This window comes from Plodia interpunctella, chromosome 29 (genome assembly GCF_027563975.2).
Source record: "Plodia interpunctella isolate USDA-ARS_2022_Savannah chromosome 29, ilPloInte3.2, whole genome shotgun sequence".
NCBI lineage: Eukaryota > Metazoa > Arthropoda > Insecta > Lepidoptera > Pyralidae > Plodia > Plodia interpunctella.
The window spans coordinates 4,585,795-4,610,044 of NC_071322.1; the positions used below are offsets into that span (position 1 = coordinate 4,585,795).

A 24,250-nucleotide genomic window follows, 5' to 3' on the forward strand; every position below is an offset into this window, starting at 1 on the left:
GGTGAAGCCTGTCTCGTAATCTTTACAAGCCATCCCAAGTGTGACAGGAAACGAGTTAAGTGGACGAGTTCATAAAAGCACACTTAAGGGTGTCCCGTCGTCAATGATTCCGCTACGCTCAACGTTTCTGACGATGTCAATTGCGGATGTCTACGGAACACGATAAAATTTCTTCTTTTTAGGGGTTTTTAGTTTCATTGTTATATTAGTTCGTATGTTAATGCAAGTTAAGTTTAGCTTTTAGCTAGCCGATTCATCTGTATATGTATCATTATAAATAGTATAAAACAAAGTCGATTCCCGCTGTCTGTCTGTCCCTAAGGATGATATTTAAAACTACGCAACGGATTTTGATACGGATTTCTTTAATAGATTGTGTGATTCCTAGGGAAGGTTTTATATGTAGGTATAATTTATTATGGTTTTACCTGAGCGAAGCCGGGTCGAGCCGCTAGCAGTCAATAATTTCCAATAGTTTAAAACATTGACGCGCGTCTATATAATTAGTGTGTTGATCCTTCGATGGACGTCAAGGACGACAGAGCAATCAGGCCAACGCCATATTTGTCCAATACGTAACCATACATCGGCAGTGTCCCGCTCAGAATGTGTCACGCACGGGACGTGACCGGCGCGCGGACGTGACGCGAATGAGGTGAGGTAAGGTTGTATTTCAATTGGATCTGGCAAGTTGCGATCATGGCTCTGACCGCAATGTACCCTCTCTGGCTAACTGGGATATATTAGCTTTTGTTCGCGGTTCCACCCGCGTGAATATGAAGTTTTCCGAGATCATCATCATCATATCGAGTTGTTAATTGTTATGTTATTGCTAACACTGGTGTCAGATTTTATTCAAGTCGTCTAAAGGCATTTGACATGACTTTTACGACTCCTTACCGCCATCTAGTGGCTCGTATAGTTGCATATACACTACGGATCTAAATTGTCAATCAGTGTGCAAGTTTCCTCACGATGTCTTCTTTCACCGAAAGCAAGTGATGGTCAATGAAAACTACTATATAGGTATACGAGTCAGATTGGTATACAAACTGATATGGCACGAGTAGGATACGAACCTGAAACCTTTCGATCCACAGGCGGGCGTCATAACCATTACACCACCACCGCTTCGAGACACCTGGTACTTACCTGCACCCATGCAGGATGACCTGATATTATACGCTATGGTTCTGCCTACATTTGGCATCGATTGACTATTCCGTTTGAGGCATGTTTGAGCACTCGACGCGACGGCTGGCCGCTGTCAAAGTTAGGTAAATAAATATGACTGATTGGAAGCGGGAGCGCGTATGAAAATGTCGGTTTCAGACGGGTTAATAGCAAGCTTGCATGATTATTGACCGTGCGAGCGAAAAAAATCTTTTTTTTTGTAGCTTTGAACCATTGGTCAGATTTTGATGAAATTTAAAAGGTACGACTACTCGTATGTAGGTAGGATCTGTCAATAGAATTTTTAAGTTCGTGGAGCAACAAAATCAGTTAAGTCCTTTTTGAAATATTCACAATTTTGTAAAAACTCATCAAAAATTTATTGTGTTCGCGAGTGGACTTAACGCTGCACATTCTCTACCAGCCAACCATACGACCAAATTGCTGGACCGATTTTCACCGGCAGTTAGTGTGGTTCTTGAAAAAGGTGTATAATTTATTATGTTTTTACCCGAGCGAAGCCGGGCCGGGCCGCTAGTTATAACTAAAGTTACTTACCCATTATACTCAAGTCCTCTTTACTTCAGCCGATCTCGTCACAACACTGTAAGTCTATTTGTTAAGTTCACTATTTTAATCGCAAGCCACTTTTGAACAGTTGAATAGTTTAAAAAACAATCTGAGAAAAAATATCTTAAAAACGTTTTGTTTTAAAATTTAAATGCATGATAAATAATGTACAGTATACGGAATTATAATTCAATTTTAACAAAACAGCAAATGGCGGCGTCTGTGCTAAAAGATCAGCCAGATGAAACAGAGATCGTAATTATTGAAATTAAAAAAATACTATACTCGTATATTTTTACGTTGAAATACAATTTGGGCGGTTGTTAAAGACATTAACGAAAATATAAAATCTTTTATAAACTATACTAACTTAATCATTTTGATAATAACATACAGATACATAGTGTGTTGTATATTAGGCTACATTAGCGTAGATAGGTAGGTGTGACGCACGAGTACGTTTGTAAAATCATTTATTCAAAGTCCACAATTAATTTTACTATAGTATTAGCCCCTAGGCTTCGCTCCCGTGAGAATTTCGGAAAAAATACCTTATGTGTTATTCCAGGTTATGTCTATCTGTGTAACAAATTTCATAACAATCCATCCAGTAAATTTTACATAACAAACACATCCTCTCCTTTATATCACTTAGTTAAATTATGATTATAGAAATGAAAACTAAGTTTTAATAAAAAAAATTAGCATAAATCGCTGTGGTCATGAAATCAATAATTAATTACAATAAAGGGTAAGGTAACCGATATGTTTTCGGTTCAACAAAAATGCAAAAGGTATTGAGACGCTGACAAAAGTTACATCGTAGTATAAAACGTCTCCACCTTTTCGGAAATTGGTTAAATCGGTTCCACCACACGTGCCAACGTGGATAATCATCACGGCCCGCATCCCGCGACCGATATCCGGTCCGGCGCCGTGTTGTCGATTGCCATAGGTGGATAAGGTTCACGTAGTTTTTACTACAAAAGTTATGACATATATATTTTTATATGATTTATTACTTTTTAAGCCCCGACGACAGGAGGGAGTTTAGCGCGTATGTGTAACTTTCTGTAGCAGCCAAACGTCTGAACCAATTTTGATCTAGTTTTTTTTATTTGCAAGACAATTTAATCGAAAATGTTTAGCTTTAGCTATGTTTTGTTTTGGCTATCTTCGGAAAGTGTGTTCAGTCGTTTGGAAACCGTCACCTCCTTTAGCGGACGAGACGATGCCAGCAACTTCCGAGTTTATTAAAATTTTAATTTAGCTTTTATAAATTCTACACAAAACAATAATGTTACTCAAAACACATGTTTTATTTATTTTTGATTTGTGCTCTAGTTATAAGATTTTCTTGAATAAAGAGAAAAACAGGCGATCGGTATTAAAATCACATAACTTAAAGTTATATTTCAACGCGTAACCTGGGCTTCGCAGCGTCACAGCCGACTTAACGCGAGAGTAATAAAGGAAGATACAACATAATATATGGCAACCCGTCTAATTTGATTCATATGTCAGCTCCATTTTGACGCATAAATTTTTAATAACTGTGTGTCCATGCCATCTCCGATATTACTGGGTTCCCGAAGGGGCGCCGTGCTTCGACATACAGGCTTCATCATTTATTTACTTTAGCATTTTCCTGATGACATCAATTTTAATTACATTCACAGGATTATACTGCGTTAATGTATAGAACTTTATCCACACATCCGCACGAACACAAATAAAATTTAAGTGTCTCTTTGTTATAGATAGATAAAAACTTTATTTGTAGCCACAGTACACACACATACATCAATGTTAATACAAAAAAATAACTGACACAATAAACGGGTAAACAACAATCAGACATAAGAAATGTGTATGTGTGCTGCAGCAATACAAAAAGGTCATGGCTCAACGATGATGTTGCTCCTCGGGGAGCAACGCGTTGATTTTCAGCCATAGCCACAGTAAGTATTGTACATTTTTCAAATTGTATAGTAATATTAACCCATTTCTATCCCTTAACCATTTTTTTTCTGTCGGTGTATTCGGAGTAAGCCTTGGAATGGCTTATCCGATAGATTTTTATAGAATTTTCAGAATAACATTAAGATAATAACATACATGAGTGGTGAAAATGATGAGTGGGTGAAATAGGGAATGAAAATTTGTATGAAACTTCATCATTAAGTGAAACTCACGAGAGCATAGTCGCGACCATAAGCTTTTAATAAACTAAGCCTTATGAATGTGGCTATCGTAAAAAGATATATTATTGTAATTATTGTTTAAAATTTTGAAAATGACCGAATTTTTTTTATGGAAGCACACATTTAACCCCACTTCGACTTGGTGGGTGAAAAGTGGACAGTAAATATGTAATGTGTGTATGATCTCCGACAAGACTGTGATAGCGAGGAGACTGCACGTCACACATGTATGTGACGTTGACTGCTCGTCGGTGAGAGATCAGAAAAGTAAAGAAAAATGCTACCTTTGACAATAATTTAAATTATTCTTTCGGATAAAATACCGAGTCTATCCTATATCCATTACACAATCAGATGGCCGGACGATTTCAACAAAACAAAAAGAATAACAGACTTCTTATTTTTAAGTCCAAATACTAGACAAATTATATTAATTCAGACCAGTGAGTAGCCAGAGCAATTGCCATGTCATTGGCCTCATTCAAGTGTTCTGTGGAGCAGGAGGGACAGTTTGGGCAAGACTACAGATGAGCCATGGGTTGAACCGCTGCAGTAACAAAGCTTGGGTCAAGAAGCCCCATTTAAATCTGTTTTCTCGGCGTCTCTCAACACCAGACTGAGACTGGGTGGAATAACAAAAAAACTACTAATTTGCTCATATTTTATCTTTTAATTGCTTGTACGCGTGGCCCGAACTCGTCCGGGTTTCAAACAAAAAGGTAATTGATAGTGTATAAAGAAAAATGTATAAATGCATTCACATAATGAAACACGATAATCAAATGTCACTTTAATTGCATTTTGTGACGTCGTACTGTCATACAAGCCCTATATATTTTTTTTTGTTTATGATACATGGAAAAAGTATGCTATTTGACTTAATGGTAACTTCTCTATTGTTATGCGTAGTGTACACGGGCGATGAGCTGGGCAGACTGCTCATTAGACGTGTCGCGTTGTTAGACGTCTTGCTACTTACACTTTCTGATCGGGAGGGTTTTTATCTATATTGTTAAACATGAAAATTGTTTCATTTAATTTTATTGTCAAAATGACGAAATGAATGTTTGAAACACAGCATCGCACAGTATGGTGCCTTCGATGGAGTCCCGGCCTGAGTCCCACGGGACCTTGAACAAAGTTAACAAACAATAAGTGTAGTTACATCGCTGGTAGTTTGATAGCTCAAGTACCTGTGCATGTTGAGCCAAGTTCAGAAACAACTACAAGTTATTATTTCCCAAGGGAGAAAAAAGCTATAAATATGCGACTTGGCGTATAGTTTTTAGTCTAAGAAATAATGTTTATGGAGAGGGCATAGCTAGTCTCATGCCTCAGGGCAGAACGGGTACTAACATTAAGTGTGCTTGGATTCCTAGCGAGATTGAATCGACCGGGCGAGGGAATGAGTAGCAGCTGTCATCAAGCGTTGTTCAGTTTACCGGTGTTGCATTGAATGGTAAAAAAATAAAAATTTGGACAAATATAGAAATGTCTAGAATAATTTTATATTATAATAAATAATTCAAAATAGGGTTCGTCCAGGATTGAACATAGTTTCCTGCAGTAGACAGGGCTGTATGTTCCCTGTCGTATCTGCAGGTCTGGATGTATACCGAGGTGTTTCTAGCGGGTTCAGTCCCACATCTGTTATGCCCGCGACAGAGGGGCAATGCGAATACGAATTTTCACATCGATAAAAAAGGGTTGGAATTAGATACTTTCTTTATCATATTGTTATCATAAAGAGAGTGTAGGGATTCAAAATCAAAATTAGATAAGAATGTATAACGCAGTTCAGACTCATCAACGTATTCTAAGAATTTGATTATCTGCGTTCTACAGCTTGGAATTCCAATACACGGAGTACAGCGACACATGCCTCTACTATATAATATACCGATAACAATAATAATACCTATGTATTATCGGTATTATAATACATAGGGTTTATATATTTTATAAGTCCTTATAAAAACATTTTATAAGTACTTATAAAATGTTTTGTATGACCACAGTCACTGATACAAAAATAAACAATAAAATCAACAGCTTTACAAAATAAGTTGCGCCGCGGTGAGCTCTCCACGCGTTAGCACAGACGCACCTGGGTGATCTCGCTCTCATCTTTGCGTGTTCCCGCTCGCATTCGGAGCTGTGGCGCCCCAAATCCCAGGGTTACCTTAATAAAATTGCCAATGAATTTGAAAGATTTGGCGATGATTTTACAACCGGCCGCCCGCCTGACGTCAACGCTCTTTGGGAATGCTATCGTTGTCTATCAGCTGTTAAGGCTTTGTGTCCGTTAGTCGCCTCGTGCGACATCCACGGGAGGATATGGATTGGTCCAATTCTAGGGCGGAACCACATGCTGCCTGGGTGATGTTTGTTGGACTATATATGTATGGAAATATAACAATCTTGTGCAATCTCGGCCGATGTTTCATTTCACCAATTACTTTACTTTTTACAAGAAAAGATTACCACAGCCTTGCATGTGACATGTATGAGTAATGACGTTCTTTTTAAATTGGTTCAGAACTAAAATAACAAAACCCAATAGCTCTTGAATACTGTCATTATAAGCCGATTTAATTTCCATTGACCGAATGTGGAGCGATTTGTAATCACTACAGGTATTTCAATGACATTCGGATATTTAAGTTTTTCATTTGTCATTTGACGTGTTTGGTGAATGGGCCGCGGTGAAGTTCGTTGCGCCGCACCTTCATCACCAGCGCTTTGGAAGTCGGCGTTAGTCTTCGAATCAGTGCGTTTTATTAAGCGTATGTACGAGTGACACTGAGCCTTAGTTATGACACACACTCCAGTTTTAATGTACCTAAGTAAAATGTTTGTTGTATGCAATAAAGATAATTCTATTCTTTTTGTATTACTTTCAGTTTCAGGTTATTACTGAAGCGCATTTTGTTTATTAATTTATACAAACAATATGTTTTGTGAAAAATGAGTATATGTTTTGTCGATTTAGGTATATGAGTGTTGTTCGGTTTGAATTGAGTACTTCATTTAGATGAGTTTCGAAATTTATTATACGCGAAATATAGAAATATATCGTCCCAATTCCTAAATAATTAATTTCGTTTGGCTTCAAATGTGTGAATACTCATATTTGATCTTAATTATAAAGTATTTAAATACCTATTAAAACAACTCATTGCGTTTGCAAGCGACGGCCCAGTGAAGCCTTTTAAAACTCGACACAAAGAATGTATTGATATGATCCAGTAGTTGTAGGTACGGTTAATATATCGCCAAATATTAAAATAGTTGTAAATGTTGTTCCAAAGGTCCTATTGTTCCAATTACAGTCCATAAATAAAATTGTAGCAAACAATAACACACGCATTAAAATCACCCAAATCGATATTCCATCAATAACGAGACAAAAATAACGACAACCATTAATCAAAATAACGTTACAAGCTAACTGACCTCTGTCACGGCTGGCCTAAAATAAATTTTGTATTTTGAATTTGGAACGCTTTGTTTTTGGTAACAGGTGGTTTTGCGAACAAGTGGCAGTGTCCGCCGGGACGCGGCCGCGGCACGTCGCGTTTCTAGCTCAACTGCCTACAACCGGGAGCGCGCCTCCGTGGGACTTACACGCATGCGTATTGACTAATCCAAATGCGTTCCATTCAGTCTACATTCAATATTCGACTTTATTGTCATTACGTCACGTTTGACATTTATTTGTATTTACAATTGTAACATGTTATGTTTTGATATTAACTTATTGGCGGTAATTGTCAAATATTTTTATTGTCGTTGCCCACGATTTTGTATCTTGACGGATGGTTTTAAGGTTGCTTTTGCCTCAAAACTTTTGCAAGGATATAAGACAATGACGATGAGAAATGTCAAGCCTAATGAGGGCGCAATGGATTCTAATTCGAAGATCAAGGGCATAAGTACCAGAATCGATTGTCAGATAAAATGAGAGGACAATTTCCTTGTGTTCTAAGAACTAGCCTTTACCCGCGGTTCTTTTTATACTTTTCTCGAAATAATCTTTACAAAACGAATATCTGGTCTGTTAGATACACAATCATATTTAATTTAATGTTGTACGAGGTGACTGGGAAGTACAAAGGCTTAACTGGTGATAGGCAACATCATTTCTACGGAGGGTTGACGTCAAGCAGTCAAGATCATAAAATCAGAGCTGAATTTTTAAAATTTTAAAGTTTACTTTCCACGCGGACCACATGCTCAGGGGCGTCACAGCCGAAGATACCTACGTGAAAAGAAGAATATTATGTACTTATAGCAAATTAATAAAAAACTGTTGCGGTGTTCGAGTTCAAAATTTCGGGAGCGAAGCTCCGGGGCGCAGCTAGTACTGTACAGTTCTAAATCAAGTACTCCTTCCAAATAATGTATTAATGAACTTATTAGCAATAAACAGAAAGCTATACCAATATTTATTATTAAACACATTTTTATAAGATGAAAAATGTATCAACAACAAAACATTGCATTATCAACTTTACCCCACTGACTAAAGATATATATTTGCTCGACACAAAGTGCGTTTTTTATGACGTTTCATAATGATTAGGAGCAGACGATTTGGCGCCATTTTTCGGCCGAAACAAGGCATATTTGCTGAGAAATTATTACTTTTAGAGGCACAGCGGGTGTGGGACTGTGTTCGTGTATCGTCACATATTTATTTTGCCCTCAAAAAGCATTCTTTCTTATAGTTATTGTCTCGACTGTGATAACTAGGGAAAACGACGACCGTGCAGACGTTAAAATAGGAAAGCGAACTCTGGACTCCAACGCTCAACGGCTGAGAAAGAAACCGGTAAAACCCTCAGATGAGAGAAAGAGTATTTTTTTATCTAAAAGTTCCGTCAGCAAAGCCTCATGATATAAATCACTTCGGACAAAATTGATACTGGCTGGATGCGACGCGCGTAAATTTATCTGTGTGCTGCAGCTCGTAAACTAATCACTGTGTCGCTGTGGAGCACCCCGGTTACGTGTATTAATTGAATGTATATTGTGGATATTTGCTTCGTATGTGAAGGACGCTAAAATGGATTTTAAAAATATCAGGAATTATAGATCACTAGCTTTAGTCCGCGGCTTCGCACGCGTGAATCGGTTCTTAAAAGGAATCGAAGTAAAATATCAATTCTTTTATCGCGTGTTCTAAGACTGGTAAAATTAATTTATTACAATGATTCAAATTCGTATTTTTTGTCATCTTTAGTTCAATTCCCCGTCACCCGCTACGATTTCCGCTACGTGTATTGTTCCGAAACTTTTGTCCTGACCCGTTTCCTGCAAATTGTCCCATATCGTTTCCCGCAACGTGTCCCACTCCCGCTTTCCGTAACGCGTGCCGAACATTTCATGGACCTCTCTTCAAAAATAATAAAGTTTCGCACAAATTTTCATCTTAAATTAAATTTTTACCTTATTTCAACCCCTACAGGGACGTCATTTTCAAAATATAATTAATGCATTATAATTTTTACCAATTACAAATTTAAATTTAAAAAAATCATGTGTCTTACTTCAAAAATGACGAAGTTTCATACAAACTGGCAACCCCTATTTCACTCCCTTAGGGATGGAATTATGAAATATCCTTTCTTAGCGGACGTCTCCTAGTCACAATCTACCTTCCTCTCAAATTTCATCTTCAGGGGCTCAGTCGTTTTCGAGATACGAGTGTTTTTCGCTTTTATATATATATATATATAGAATACACATTTTTTTTGAGGAGATACTTTTAACTTCAATTTTTAGCTGTAACTTTTGAAAAACCTTTTTATTGTAATCTGTTACAAATGGCTGCACAGTGCACATTCCCGCCATATAGTCCAAGAGCTAGACAGATAGTGTTCACATATCGAAGTCGTGCCGAGCTGCGGTGGGCTTAGAGTAGATGTATGTGTCTCACAGTGCGCCACGGATATGGAAACAGTTTGATCTGTAAGAGAGCTGTCTGCACATAGGAGATATGAAAGATAAACAAGATGGCCGGTCTTACGAGATTAATGGAAGGCGTAACAATTTTTGTGAATTTTTTGTCTATCTGTATGTTTGTTCGTGCATCACCCAATAACTACTGGATGGAATTTAATGCGATTCTCACAGTCGTATAGCGGATGATCTAACTTAGAATCTGGTACATGTTTCATCGCGATACGTTGCTACCCGCGATAGCCGAGATATAGACAATAATAACATCACGAAATAAACGCGGATGAAGTCGTGAGCAAAAGCTAGGGATAAAGTTATTACAAACAAACTTATGAAGCACATGCGGGTTAACTGAAGATCACTTAAACTTTGTTAACTTGATCCCTAAAAGCATTAACTTTGTCGGTTTAAATCGATCCACGTATTATCAATGCATCAAACCTGTTGTTGCAGCATACAGAATGCAGTTTATGCATTATAGATAGCGAGACGTGGGAGTTATGATGTTAACTTTACGTCAATATAAATTACTCGCGGCTCGTCCCGGCTTCGCTCGGGTAAAACCTTGAAAACGTAAGCTTATTTCATTAAAATTAGTCCCGTCGTTTCGTGTGCGTTACAGACAAAAACACAAATCTTTTCTCATTTTAATATTAGTATGGAACTTATATTTAACATACCTTCTTCGGTCAGAAAGTGAAGCCTCACAAGATTGATGAGTCCCGACTCCCTCGCTCGGGTTTGCACCAAAACAATATCATACTGTTTTTACACAAACGCGTATGGTAATTATGTGGGGCTGTCTGTTTTGGAATAGCCATAAACAAAATGAAACAGCAGTTTATACTTCGATATTAATAGACTAGCGACCCAATTCATATCGTAATGGGTTAGCTGGAAGCTTATTACCTATATTTTTTTATATATTTGGATGTATTGTAAGTAGCTGAGTAGATTCTAAAGTTTCCGCATATACCTTTTGAGGTACGGAACCCTAAAAAAGACTGACTGAAAATCTATATTACGGAATCATCCATTATGACAGATACCGGAGCGTTTTTACTAGTAATAAAATAATTTTAACAAAGAAAAAATATTTTTGTATTAGTTTTCTTACGACGTTTTCCTTCACCGGAAGCAAATGGCGTATGAAATTTACATGAGTCAGATTGCGTGAGACAAAAAAGGATTCAATCAAACCCGGACCTTTCAGTTCACAAACGGACCATTGAAACACAATAACTTGAACAAAATAAACTGAGCAATGAAAAAATCCTTTCAGTTCTCTCCCCGAGATCGACGGAGCGCAATCACTTATAATTTGTCACTTGTTCTAAAAGCTTTCCCTTGTCCCAGTCAGTGTGTGCCGAGCCGCACAGATCCTGATCCAGGGCGGGAACCACACGTCGCGCGCCGCAAGTACACATTTTGTGCTATGGTATAGCTTTGGCAGTTTATGGATGGCATTTGGTATTACATATACATATTGTTCCACCTAAATGCTAGGTTGAGGAAACTCGTTCAAAACTGCAAATTAAAAACTTGATGATTAAGATTATACTTATGATACTATGATTTTTCAACTTGCCGCCTGCCTGCCTGACCTCAACCGTCTTTGGGAATGCTGTTGTTGCCTATCAGCTGCCTAGGCTATGTGTCCCTTAATCGCCTCCTACAACATCCACGGGAGGATATGGAGTGGACCTATTCCAGGGCGGAGCCACACGCCACGAGACATAATATTGATCGTCACTGTTATTTCCTGGCGCAGAAACTGAGTCGCTGGATCATCGAGCTCCATCACCGAGCCGTCAAATAAAAGTTTCGCCTCTTCCGCGTCGTATATAGACAGACAAGACGGGTGAAGCTCGTGTTCGCGCGTAGACACCGCCATATGTATATTTGCGTGTAGGCACGCATCGTGGAGTTGCGCAATCATAATATGACGTTCGCCTCTCGTGAATACGTAGACAGAGAAAGCTATAAACGTCGTTGTAGCTTCCATGTCGCTCATATACCTTTCTCTTTCCTATGTGAGCTTTCTTTTTCCTATATAAGAGCGACACGGGAGCTAGCTAATATCCTTATATTAGAAATACACGAGAAGAAACGGGACATACATTATCTTTGGGTTGCGTTAATTATTTATTATAGCATTCTTTCAAGTTATTTATTGACGAAGCTTGATACGATACATATTTTAGGAAGATTTTTACGAAGCATCTTTGAAAAAATGGTTACAACTCATCATTACTTTTGCACTCTTCTGATTTTCAGTATCACCCTGGAAGTAGGTAAAATCTTCATTTAAAAATATAATTTGCTTGAAAATTCGGTGATCGTCATATTAACATGGCCAGTCAGGTGTCACGACTCGGCTTATATTGCAAAAACGTAACGTATATCCTATTGGATGTGAGGATTTACTATACTATATTGATGATTTATTGTAATGGTCAAAAGACTACGACTGATTGAAAGTCAAAATTAAGTTTTTGGGCGAGTTCTTTGTGCGTTTTCTAAACTAATTTTAGTTTTTGGTTTTACACGGTCCAATTATATGCATTAAGTACACCGTTTGTATATTCTGTACCCAAAAAACGGGACCCTATTACAAAGACCCCGCTGTCCGCCTTTCTGTCTGTCACCAGGCTTTATGTCATGAATTATGATATAGATTAGAGATACTAAATATAAACACCAAGATTAAATGAATAGTTAAGGGTGCTTTCACACAATAAACGTGATTTTTAGCCGTTCTTCGAGGATTCGATCCTGGGACCTTTCGATCACAGGCGGACACTGGACTACGACCGCTTCCTTTGTATAATAATGTAAGGATAAGGATAGTACGGAGCTCCTCATGCGGACTGTTGTTAAATAAAAGAATAAAAATAGCTTGAGTTTCATAAATTGTTTTATCGGGATTGGCGCGCGGGAACATGTGAATTTCCCGCATATAGCATGGGCTGCCAGCTCGCCGAGCAACTTCCCGCCTTCTTCGCCAACGGTTGGAATGTCGTGTGAATCGAACTGTGAATTTATTTGAGTTAGCAGATTTTACACGACTGCGCTATGTTTGTATGTATGTAAGAACTGAACTAAATAAACTACTTGTATGATGTTTTTAGGAAAAATGATAATTGACGTCTGAAAAATAGGCTGTGATGAAGTTTGTTGTGCCGCTTCATTGGTTCTTCTTGACCTGCGCATGGAAGTCGACAGTAGACTTCTAGAGTGAATTGCAATCAACATATAATTTATCATTTAACTATGTATGTGTATGTGGTGGACTACAATTGTCTGAATAAATGAGATTTCATTAATTATAGACAAAATGGCGTAGTTTGCGTTATTCCTATGAGGTTAAAGTTAACTTCATAATTTACTGGTACTCTTAGTGTTAAGCTAAGTGATCTGTGGTTTTAAGGAAATTTTTGACGTCAATAAGCGATGCCTAACATCCTAAGATTTAATTTGAAATGAACTTGAAAATGCTCGCATGAATCGAGAGCGATGCCCACATTTTCACGCCGTCACGTCACATAGATATTAATCGGTAGAAATTCCCGGCCGACCCTTGCTGTCTCCAAGGACATTTTAGTGGGTGATTGTGCGAGGCGAGCATGGGAGATCGGGACTAGACGTCGTGGTCGGTCTCAGCCAGACTGGAGGATCTAACCATAATCATGTTGAAGAATAACATTCGAGACATTTTATTTCATTTGTCGTATAATATTTAATATGGAACGCGAACGCTTCGCTTTCAGAAACCTTAAATAAAGTTATGTATGCGAATAAAATTATGCCAAAAACGAGTTATGCGAAAATATACTGAACTAATGTTTTAAAAAGAACATAATAAAGAACTACTAGGAGAGAAAATTACGATTCTGAAGTAAATAAACTTAGTGTAGTGAAAAAAATTGAACAGCTTGATGATCCAATTGATTAGCTTCTACAGACTTTATCGAGTGCGGTATTGATAACACTGACGATAGATTTTATTCTAGTCGCCTAAAGGCATCCGTCACTACTAACATAATTATCATCCTAAGTTGGACAAAGAATTTTGAATTTGGATAATTGCTTAAAAAAAATTATGGTCTGAAATGTACAATATATACATATATAAGTACTTATATATTTTTTATATTACCAAGCAGGCAAACGGGCACGCGGCCCACGCCGCCGCAACACGCGCGTTGCCTGCTCAGTGTCCTAGGGTCTAGGATCTTTTGACACAGTGTAACCGTGTGTGCACCTTTCACGTCAAAACAGAGCATTCAAGTGATTTTTCATGTAAACATTTTAGGCTATTTTTTAACGCGGCTGAAGCCGCGGGTAACATTTTGTGTTTGATGTAAAACTCTGCTCATGTCTCGGATGACGCAATAACACTGTCTTCATATTTACGACCGCCGATATCGTAAAATTTACGCCATTTTTATTACAATTTTTATTCGACATTTTTAGGTACTATTTCTTTCTTATCGCCATTTATTTTTACTTTTTTATTTAACTGCTATGGGAGATACAAGCGGCAGTCTTTGCCCAGCAGTGGGACACTGCTACGGTCTATGTATTAAACAAAAATGTTCCTGCCAGTATTTTATATAATTTAGATTAATTCTCTTGCATCGCCGTCTCTCACTCACGCACGTTCCTACTGTCATTCTCGGCTATGAAGCCCCGAAGCCGAGGGCCTTGTAAACAAGAAATCATAACATTATCATGATTCAGTTGTGTTACAACCGGGCGCGTGCTGACGTCGATACTCTTTGGGAATACTATTGTTACCTATCAGCTGTTAAGGCTCTTTATCAACACCCACGGACTGATAGTCTAAGAAGGGAACCACATGACATCTAGATTTTGATACTCTTTCATCTTTATACCGAATGTGAAAGGCGGTGCAGCTCGCTTTGTTAAAATCCTACCGGCCCGTCCCCCGGCTTCGCTCGTGTAAAAACATGATAAATTATACACAACACCTAAACTTTCCTCTGGAATCTTTTGGTGAAAACCGCATGAAACATGCATCAGTTTTTGAGTTTATCGAACAACAGACAGACGCGGCAGTGGACTTCGTGTTATAATATGTAAGGATTTATTGTGCAAAATATACTTACACGTGTCTTTTTCCCTGCGGGGTAGACTCGAATGCCCCGGGCTTCACCATAAATTATAGTTTTAAGTACTTTAATCTTAATGAAGCGGCATGTTTTGTTAAAACATATAACCGCTGTGCCCGCAAACAATATCATGTAACAGATAAAACTGCTTTCTAGACGGCTTCATTTAAAAAGTTATTTAATTCATGCACTCGAGTTTACATTGAGTTAATGTTTGCAAGGAACCGACATCTTATTGTTACAAAAAGATAAAATAGCACATGTTTATTTTTTATCATTACATCAATAAATGTTTATTCCAAATTAACATACGTAGGACATAGGGTGCCTTTCATCCCGGAAAGTCAAATGTTCCCGTGGGAAATTTACGCGGGCGAAGCCGCGGGATGGTAAGAAATAAAGGAAATCTATTTTAATCAGCGGTGGCTAAGCTGGGATGAAAAATATCCTGTATTTTAGAAATAAATGTATTAGCCGCGTTGTAAGCGGGGGAATTTCACGAGCGTTTGAACTCCGCCGCGGACTCTCATTTGTGTTCATTAAATTGTACCATACACAGTAATCAATTTCATTATCCTATATTATAAATATGTAAAGTACTAGTACAATGTTAATTTCATAAATGTTTAATTTTTTTTTAAAAAATCTTTATTTAAATAAAAATGTCGGACACTAATGAAACGTTACATGCCGCGTTCAAACGCTTGTGAAATTCACCCGTACAGATTACGGCAAACCTAGGTTTAGCCGGATAAAAGGTGTAACCGTATGGCTTTTCCTTCTTACATAAACGTTTTGTTCTGATTGTATGTTCTAGTAAAAATATATCAATGTCACATGATGGGCAAAGTTACTAATTGATATAGCCGTCTCTATCGCACAACGCGCTCTCTTTCCAGCAAATATTGGAGTTGAAAACTTGAGTTTGGCAAATTGACCCGGGTTTAGAGTAAAAATAATTGATTTCCACGACGAAGTTAGTTTCAAAAGTCACTTAATTTTATTAAAGTGATTTTCTTCGTGGCGTTAAGTAATCAAGTGGCGGAGACCATATCTTGTCTGAAAATTTATGCAAAATTTGAGTAAATGCACCTAAGTACTGTAGCTCAATACTTAAATAAAATTCTTTATCTTAACTGAACGTGTTGTCGATACATTCTTGGCTGTGTTTTGCGTGCACGAAGTATTAGTAGGATCGAGGAAATTTCCTCGCAATCGATGTGCAAAGTAAAGTATATAGAATGCATCGATCGTGAATTGACAAATTACGTAAATCAATAGGAATTTTCGATCAATATGTGTCTGCGGTTACGGCTCCATCATTGGCCTGGTGTAGCTCCTCCATCGTGCCAGACGTTGGGCAGTTCGGACACCAACTAATTAAAACGTAGGTACTAATTAAATTTATTATTATTATTTATGTTGGGCCTACAATGTGAGCCGCAGAAGTGACAGCCGTAGCCAAGTTAACGCGAAAATTACTCAAATCAGCTTAGTAACAGCTTAGGTTGTCGCGTCCAAGGTTTAAATGTGAAATTGGCCTGTTATTTGAAAATAGAAGCTGTCAAAAAATAAACACTGGCAACTTCAAGTTTCTTTTTTTTTGCTCTCATTTTATTTTCAATCTTTGAATCACAATAATTCTATTATTCAAATATTTTAAGTCATATTTTGAATAATCTATATCTATGTATACTGAAAATAAAACAGTAGAAAAAAAATCCTGTACATTGAATAAATTTACATAAAAACAAAATTAGGCGATAGAGTCATAGTAACGGAGTAAGAATCTTAAAAAAAATATATGTCTGTATGTCTGTCTGTTTGTACATGCTTAGCTTCGGAACTACTGGATGGAATTGAATGAAACTTTTTTGTTATATAGCTATTAAGCCAACATATAGGGTATAAATGATTTTGAAAACTGGAACACCTGATGGAGAACAATGACGGTGCAGCTAAACTATAGGAAATATAGAAATGACGCCTTAACAAAAGTAGTTCAGCCTGATGAGCATTTCCTGTTGATGTATCCAAAAATCAAAGATCTGGAACACCTGAAGAAGAGTCACAACGGTCAAGCTAAACTATAGGAAATATATATTTCAGTCGTATGAGCATCTTCTGTATAGGTATCGTTACGCTTTGTCGGTACAGTTCTGTTAAATTTCTCTAATAATTTTGACTCCTTACCAAAAGTTGTTCGGCCACGCGAACGAAGTCGCGGGCATCAGCTCGTAATTATAATAACATAAGATTATATTCTTGAACCACGTATTTAGTTTTCACGGAGTTCATTGGCTCTATGTTTTCGAGTGTGTGTGAGTGCTAACACTGATTAGCGTCAGATTTTATTCAAGTCGCCTAAAGGCATTTGTTATGACTTTTACGACTACCTACCAATATCTAGTAGAAATAATCACTAAAACTTACATACTTCATAGTTTTAGATTTTATTTTTATTTAATTTTTAACAGTAAGTGTAGTTATTGAAAATTTTATCAAAACCAATCAATTTTTAATGAGCACTCCTGCTTCAAATAAACATAATCAGACACGATACTTAATGTCACATTTATTTAAAAGTTTTATTTACTATTTTTACGGTCTCATTAAAGTTTAATCAGAAATGCTTTTCGACTCCAAAATCCGTGACGTCACAATAGATTACTGTCACACAAGCTCCATATAACATTTTGTTTTTGACATTAGAAAAAATAATAGAATAGTTAATTCAGTATAGATATATTCATCACAACATTTTGAAGCTAAATAAACCGTAAAAGCCTTCACCAAATTTTTTAAACAATACAAAGGTTAATCGGCAGGTTGTTATTCTGAAACCCGAAGCCAAATCGCAATAAAAACAACGTAACAAATCCCTTGCCATCGTCAGTGAAGCCAAGATCTGCCATTAATCCGGATCGAACCGCTTTTTACCGGTTCTCGGCGGTTAGGACTGGCTCGCGCTGGATAAATGTTGTTCTGGCTTTTTATTGATCAGTCAACTGTATAAGGATGCAATTTGCATGTAATATTTCCATATTTGGATAAAATGTGGAAGTCTATAAAGATGACGAGAAAATGAGCGTTATTTGATTTTACCGATGAGTTCACATCTTCTCATTCGAGGTTATGACGCCGTGAAGCCCGGTTTCAACGTAAAAGTTACCCTTAAATACAACCGGCCGCTTCCTATCATCAAAAGCTGTGTTAGTCGCCTCGTACGAAATCCACGGGAGAGTATGGAGTGATTATTCTAGGGCGGAACCACACGACACAAAGGTTTTAGAGCGTCGCTTGTCTAACTACTCGTTAGCATTGACGTCAATAAATAACGGACAAACTTTCCGTAATTAAAACTAGCTTAAAAGAAACTCATTCAACGCCGCTGGTTTGTAAACATTTAACGAGTGTTGCCAACCTAGCGGAGCTCAGTGCTGCCAACTTTGAAATTAAAAAAGCAGCCGTTTAAAAAATTTCAATGCGCGACGCACTTGACCTATTAGGGATGGGGGAACACACTACATATATTTTTAACGACATTAATTTTTTTATTATTAATCCATACTTAATAATAAATGTGAAAGTTTATTTGTCGCTCTTTCATTATAGAACGAATGACGACCTCGGTGACGCAGTGGTAAAGTTCTTGCCATCGAACCCGGGACGGGTTCGATCCCCGATTGGGTCATGATGGAAAATGATCTTTTTCTGATTGGTCCGGGTCTTCGATGTTTATCTATATATGTATATGTTATAGAATATAGTATCGTTGAGTCAGTATCCCATAACACAAGTCTCGAACTTACTTTGGGGCTAGCTCAATCTGTGTGATTTGTTCTTAAATATTTATTTAAAAAAAACGAAGGTTGGATATGTATATATTTATTGGATATATCTTTGGTGTCGAGATATGTAAACATAACAAAAATCTTCATATTTGTAACAAAGGTACATTTTGTTGAAAGTGGACAGAGGAAAGTGTCAATTGCAAATGGTGAAGTATCGGTGAGAAATTATCTGTTCCCGAAAATTCTCTCCCTTAAGAATTCTCGCGGATTTCCAAGAGAGTCTGAAATAGAATCTAAGGAATTTCCACACTGCGACCACACCGTTACGTGGTATACGTCATAACAGCGCGGAGTCCCATCCCTAACGCTTTCAGTCGACGGCTCGGCGAGTCAACACGGCGACTAGTTACTGCAGCATTACCGGTTGAGCCGGCCTCAACCACTACATCAAAGGAGACCCGAGCGGGGTCGATGTGTTAACATAATTTCACTTTGCCAGTAGCTTCTTGAGAAATTATAAATGCGAAAGCTTGTGAGAATATATATGTGTATACACACAAATCTACTGGACAGATTGTTAAGTTTGGTGCGCAGGTAGAATATAACCAGGTAGATATATAGATATATATCAAGGAATCTCTCCACTTTTCCATACATTTTGACTAAAGTGTAGAGTTTGTGAAGCAAACTAGACTCGTCATGGCAACATTTTTACATGAAAATGTTTTTGGTGGGTTGAATTAACTTCAGACAGTGTACAGTCCACTTATGTTCCAATTCGTATTACGTCTGAATATATTCTTCTCTATTATTCATAAAAAGTTAAAGTATGTTTTGTCTCGTTCTGTCACTGTCAAATATTGTAAAGTGCGATGACAAAACCTACTTTAGCTCAAAGTATATGCTCACTTTTTATGAATAAGAGGGCTGGAGTATAACGCCTAGTGTTGCCAATTTAAACGACACGCGCCTTCGCCACATTGTTCTGTTATAACTCTGTGCGTACAATCAAATCAGATGTACTATGCTTAGCTGTACATACAATTATTATAAAGCAGGTTTTGTTATAATTCGCACCAGCCTGGAATTTGAGATGGAAACGAGACACAGCTCGACCAATGAGCTAATATATTACGCAGAATATCGTTCTGGATATATCACAGTAAGGCAGGCAACCGGTCGTAAAAACACAGCTAAGTCTTAATTTTAAGGTTAATTTTTGCAAAGGCAAAGAAAGAAAAGAAAGAAATCATTTATTCGGCAAACACATAAAATCCAAACATACAAAAGAGTAACGAATATAGATCGAATACAATATGTAAGCCGAAATGGCGACCAGCTCAGCATGTGCCGTGGTATCGAGCCAAGCACAAAAGTAGGTAAGGTGGCGAAATCGCACGCCTGGAACACCGAAGAACACACAATTTTCGCGGTTGTTCAAAAAAATATTGGAAACAAGACACTTCGTTCGTTTAGTATTCTCCACACTTCTATAATCTCGGGTTTGCATTTTTTTTAGGACAAATCACACAGATTGAGCTGGCCCCAAAGTAAGTTCGAGTCTTGTTTTATGGGATACTAACTCAACGATACTACTATATTTTATAACAAATACATATATAGATATACATCCAAGACGTTTGGGAATAAAGAATAAGAACCTTTGGCCTCTCTAATATGTTCACTCTCACTACCCACCCTAATGGGAAACAATTATCCGGTGCCGCCGTAATCGCGTTGTCAAACGACTTAATTCTAACGAGCGACGCGCGCGGGGCGCTCTAACCTCACGGGCGTTCGGGACGTCCCTTTAGGCGTTTTTATTGCAAAACCTCTCTTGGGTTTAGGTACAAATATTAATTTATAAATTTCAACTAATTCGGCAATCGTTCTTAGCAGTGGTCGTTCCAATATGCCTGTAGTTTGTAGCTTTGATAAATAGTATATATTAATTTAACATTTGACGTAAAAGTGTGCCTGTGAAGGTCTAATTTCTAGTATGATTTGACGTTGAAGAATGTATTTATATAACTTATTTTTTGTACAATTAAGTTACAACAAACAAAAACTAGATCTCATAAGTTTATTTAACCAAGATTTAACAACTTAAATACCATTCGATTTTCAAAAACTACATTAAATGTCAATTAAATCGAAGCGGACCTCGGGATTCGGGACACCATAGCCAAGGTGGATAAAAAATGCTTTAAATAAAAACGCTCCATGTAAGACAGGCCTACCAGCGAGACTTATAACGAGCAAACACAAAGAGACGAGCCACTTGTGTTCAGGACGCACGCGGCGCGGGCGCGGGCGCCGCGACCGCGACGCGTACTGAGGAAACAGGTTGTATTTACTATTCAAGCATTCTTTCTTTCTTTTCGAGTGCGTTAATTGCTAACACTGGTGTCAGATTTTATTTAAGTCGCCTAAAGGCATTTGATATGACTTTTGTGACGGCAAATAGTCGCAAACACACGTTTTCTTTCATCGGAAACAAGTGGTGGTATGTGAAAACTGCTATACATGAGTCTGATTGGATACAAACTCATGTGGCAAGAGTATGATTCGAACCTAGTACTTTTTAACGACACACGGGTCTTAACCACTTGACCACCACTGTTTCTAGCAATTAGTTGGACGTTACACGTGCTGTTTTTTTTTTATTCGGTATTTTTTGGTATTTAGGTAAAATAGTATCTGGAAACAAACGGAATTCTCACGGGAGTAAAGTCCCGGGGCGCAGCTAACATTACCTGTATTTGTGTTGAATATTTAAAGCGAAACCACGAAACATATATAACCACATCTAAAAGATTTCGTATCTTTTAGATGTGTTCTTTTCGTAAAAATCCCTGAATAAACTTTTCACAGCTCAAAAATGCACGTTATCACACCAGCGCACGCCACGAGGAAGAATGGTATATTGCAAAAGGGTTGAGAAAACAGACAATAAATTCCGGGTGCGCGTGAAAATCGGTATCGACCACGCCTTTTCCGTGTGCCCAGTGATGGGATATCTTCGAGTAACTGTTATAGTGTAACAGGTACTTTATGAATACCTGTTACTATTTTATTTTTTCTCTGCAAAATCAAAACATTTACTCAGAAAATAAGAGAATTAGACCTTCACAGGCACTTTAAAGCTACAAACTACTAGAATTATAACTTACGGATAATGCTTTGGCAGTTATTAATTACAAGCGGGTCGTCCCGGCTTCGCTCGGGAGAAAATATAATAAATTATACTTGGATTGAGAGAGATTGGTCAGGATCATGGTAAGTGGAAATCCCCAGTCAGTGACCTCAACCATCTCAGGGAATGATGTTGTTTCCTATCCATCAACTGTAAAAAATATTATATCCTTAAGACCATTCCAATCACGATTCCAATAATAGTTTATCTGTTTCTCGTAATGGAGCTGAGAGAGAATGTTTTAAAAACATGAAGTCCAATTTGTTGACAAGCGTGTTTTACTTGGAATAATGACGTTTAATAAATGCTAAGTACCCGATTTAAATTTTTGTTAACAGGTATGTATATTCTGTAAAATGCAAGCCATTCTTAAAAGTGGAATTAAATAAGGAAATAATAGTACATTCCGAGCCTATTCCAAAAAATACTCAATATCTGTTCCAAAGTATACCTGTTCCGACACCAGGTCCCGTACAAGCGATCATTGTTCACGGGCTGTTTTAGCGAACACGTCCGAGCTGATTGTTAATCATTGTGTAAACTGTTAAAACGTCCACCGCGTTATGCAGGGACCGTTACTTGACGCGTTGGTTTAAGTTACCTATTAACTAAAGGGACTTATAAATTCTACGCATTAAACTAAAATATATTCATTATCTATGGAAATATACTGTAGACATTTCCAATGAAAATAGTTATTATTCCGGGATAAAATTGTCTAATCCTAAAAAAATGGGTTCAATAGATAACATGTGCAGATTTACTAAACATAAAAAAAGCTTTATATTTCATATTGTCTATGATATTTTTATCTGTCACGCAAAATTCTTTTAAAGTTCCTTAAAAGTACCCATTATGCCTAAACGAATTAACATATCGAAATATACGAACTATCTAAAAAAATTGTCCAACCAAGAAAATCACGTGAAGAGATCTAGTCTAGTCAATTTAGTTTTATTTAAATAATTCTCATACTGAATGAGTACATGTTTGAGTTTGTTCACTACAAACAAATAAATCATTTTCTAAACGCATAGCACCGGAATAATGAATAGACATCCTATCCTAATCCTTCCACGGCCAACCATTAATCATAACAAATTAATTACGTTTTAATTAATTTAATTAAGTTTTATTAACATGCGGCGCGTCGTTCACAGCCGTCGCTTAATTTGTAGGAATTAGTTGGTATTTATTGGTTTTGGTTGAAACTGTATCAGCGGGGTGGACAAAGCCTTGGGTCACGGGCACCCCGCCCGTGACCCAAGGCTTGGTCCACCCCGCTTATTGTTTTACATAACTACATTACTTTGGAAAGCCACCTTTTGTTTATTCATCTGTCTCTTTTACAGCTCCGAATTAAAGCGATAATACTCGAAATTGCTGAGTTCATTCGGAGCTGTGACGTCGCAAACCCGGCGTATGCTATCGAAAAGCACATATTGGTGAGGTGGAGGGTGGAGCTGATAATGAAGACCATTAATGGCCTAAGCAATATAAATATATAGTTAGGAATAAATTAATAGTATAAAAACACTAGAAAAACACGCTTTTATAAGTGCACGTAACGTCCAAGTTCAAACACGGCTATGATACGATGTTCCGTCATGAAGTTCCAGTTCATATCTTCCGGCTCCATCATCAGATCAGTTCGAGAGCACCATATTATTGTATTGTCATCAGAACTACATACGGCTGCCAATTTTCATGACATCACACATACATGCAGGTCGACCTAATAAAATTGTGTTAATAATTGTGTTTTTGTTTATACTTTGACGACCTCGGTGGCGCAGTGGTAAAGTGCTTGCCTCTGAACCGTGAGGTCCCGGGTTCGATCCCCGGTCGGGTCATGATGCAAAATGATCTTTTTCTGATTGGTCCGGGTCTTGGATGTTTATCTATATATGTATTTGTTATAAAATATAGTATCGTTGAGTTAGTATCCCATAACACAAGTCTCGAACTTACTTTGGGCCTAGCTCAATCTGTGTGATTTGTCCTTGTATATTTATTTATTAATATTTATACAAACTTAATGAATCTGTGGCTCTCATCACACACTCCAAGATAACACGTCATCGCTCATCTCGGAAGGTGGCGACGCCACACAGTGCATGACATGGAGGAGGCAATTGTTATTGCCAAGAAAGTAGTTTACTTGTGTTTTATTCCACGTTCCTCACCCGTGAGGAATATGACCGTAAAGTTCTA

General features: G+C 37.6%; 1 protein-coding gene across 7 annotated transcripts in view; it reads right to left on the reverse strand.

Moving 5' to 3' along the window:
* The window catches only part of LOC128682190 (Kv channel-interacting protein 4-like), a 56,002-nt gene that overhangs the window by 24,697 nt on the left and 7,055 nt on the right, over window positions 1-24,250 (reverse strand). The window contains exons 1-2 of one of the 7 annotated variants that reach the window (XM_053766777.1): window positions 7,404-7,529; window positions 1,732-1,963 (exon numbers count right to left, since the gene is read on the reverse strand). The exons of 2 other annotated variants lie outside the window; for them this stretch is intronic. In XM_053766777.1, coding sequence (XP_053622752.1) covers window positions 1,732-1,735 — 4 coding nt within the window. In that variant the 5' untranslated portion in view covers window positions 1,736-1,963; window positions 7,404-7,529. Of the gene's footprint in view, window positions 1-1,731; window positions 1,969-7,391; window positions 7,530-24,250 lie in introns of those variants that run through there. 4 more of the 7 variants (XM_053766779.1, XM_053766776.1, XM_053766775.1 and 1 more) reach the window with 4 other exon arrangements.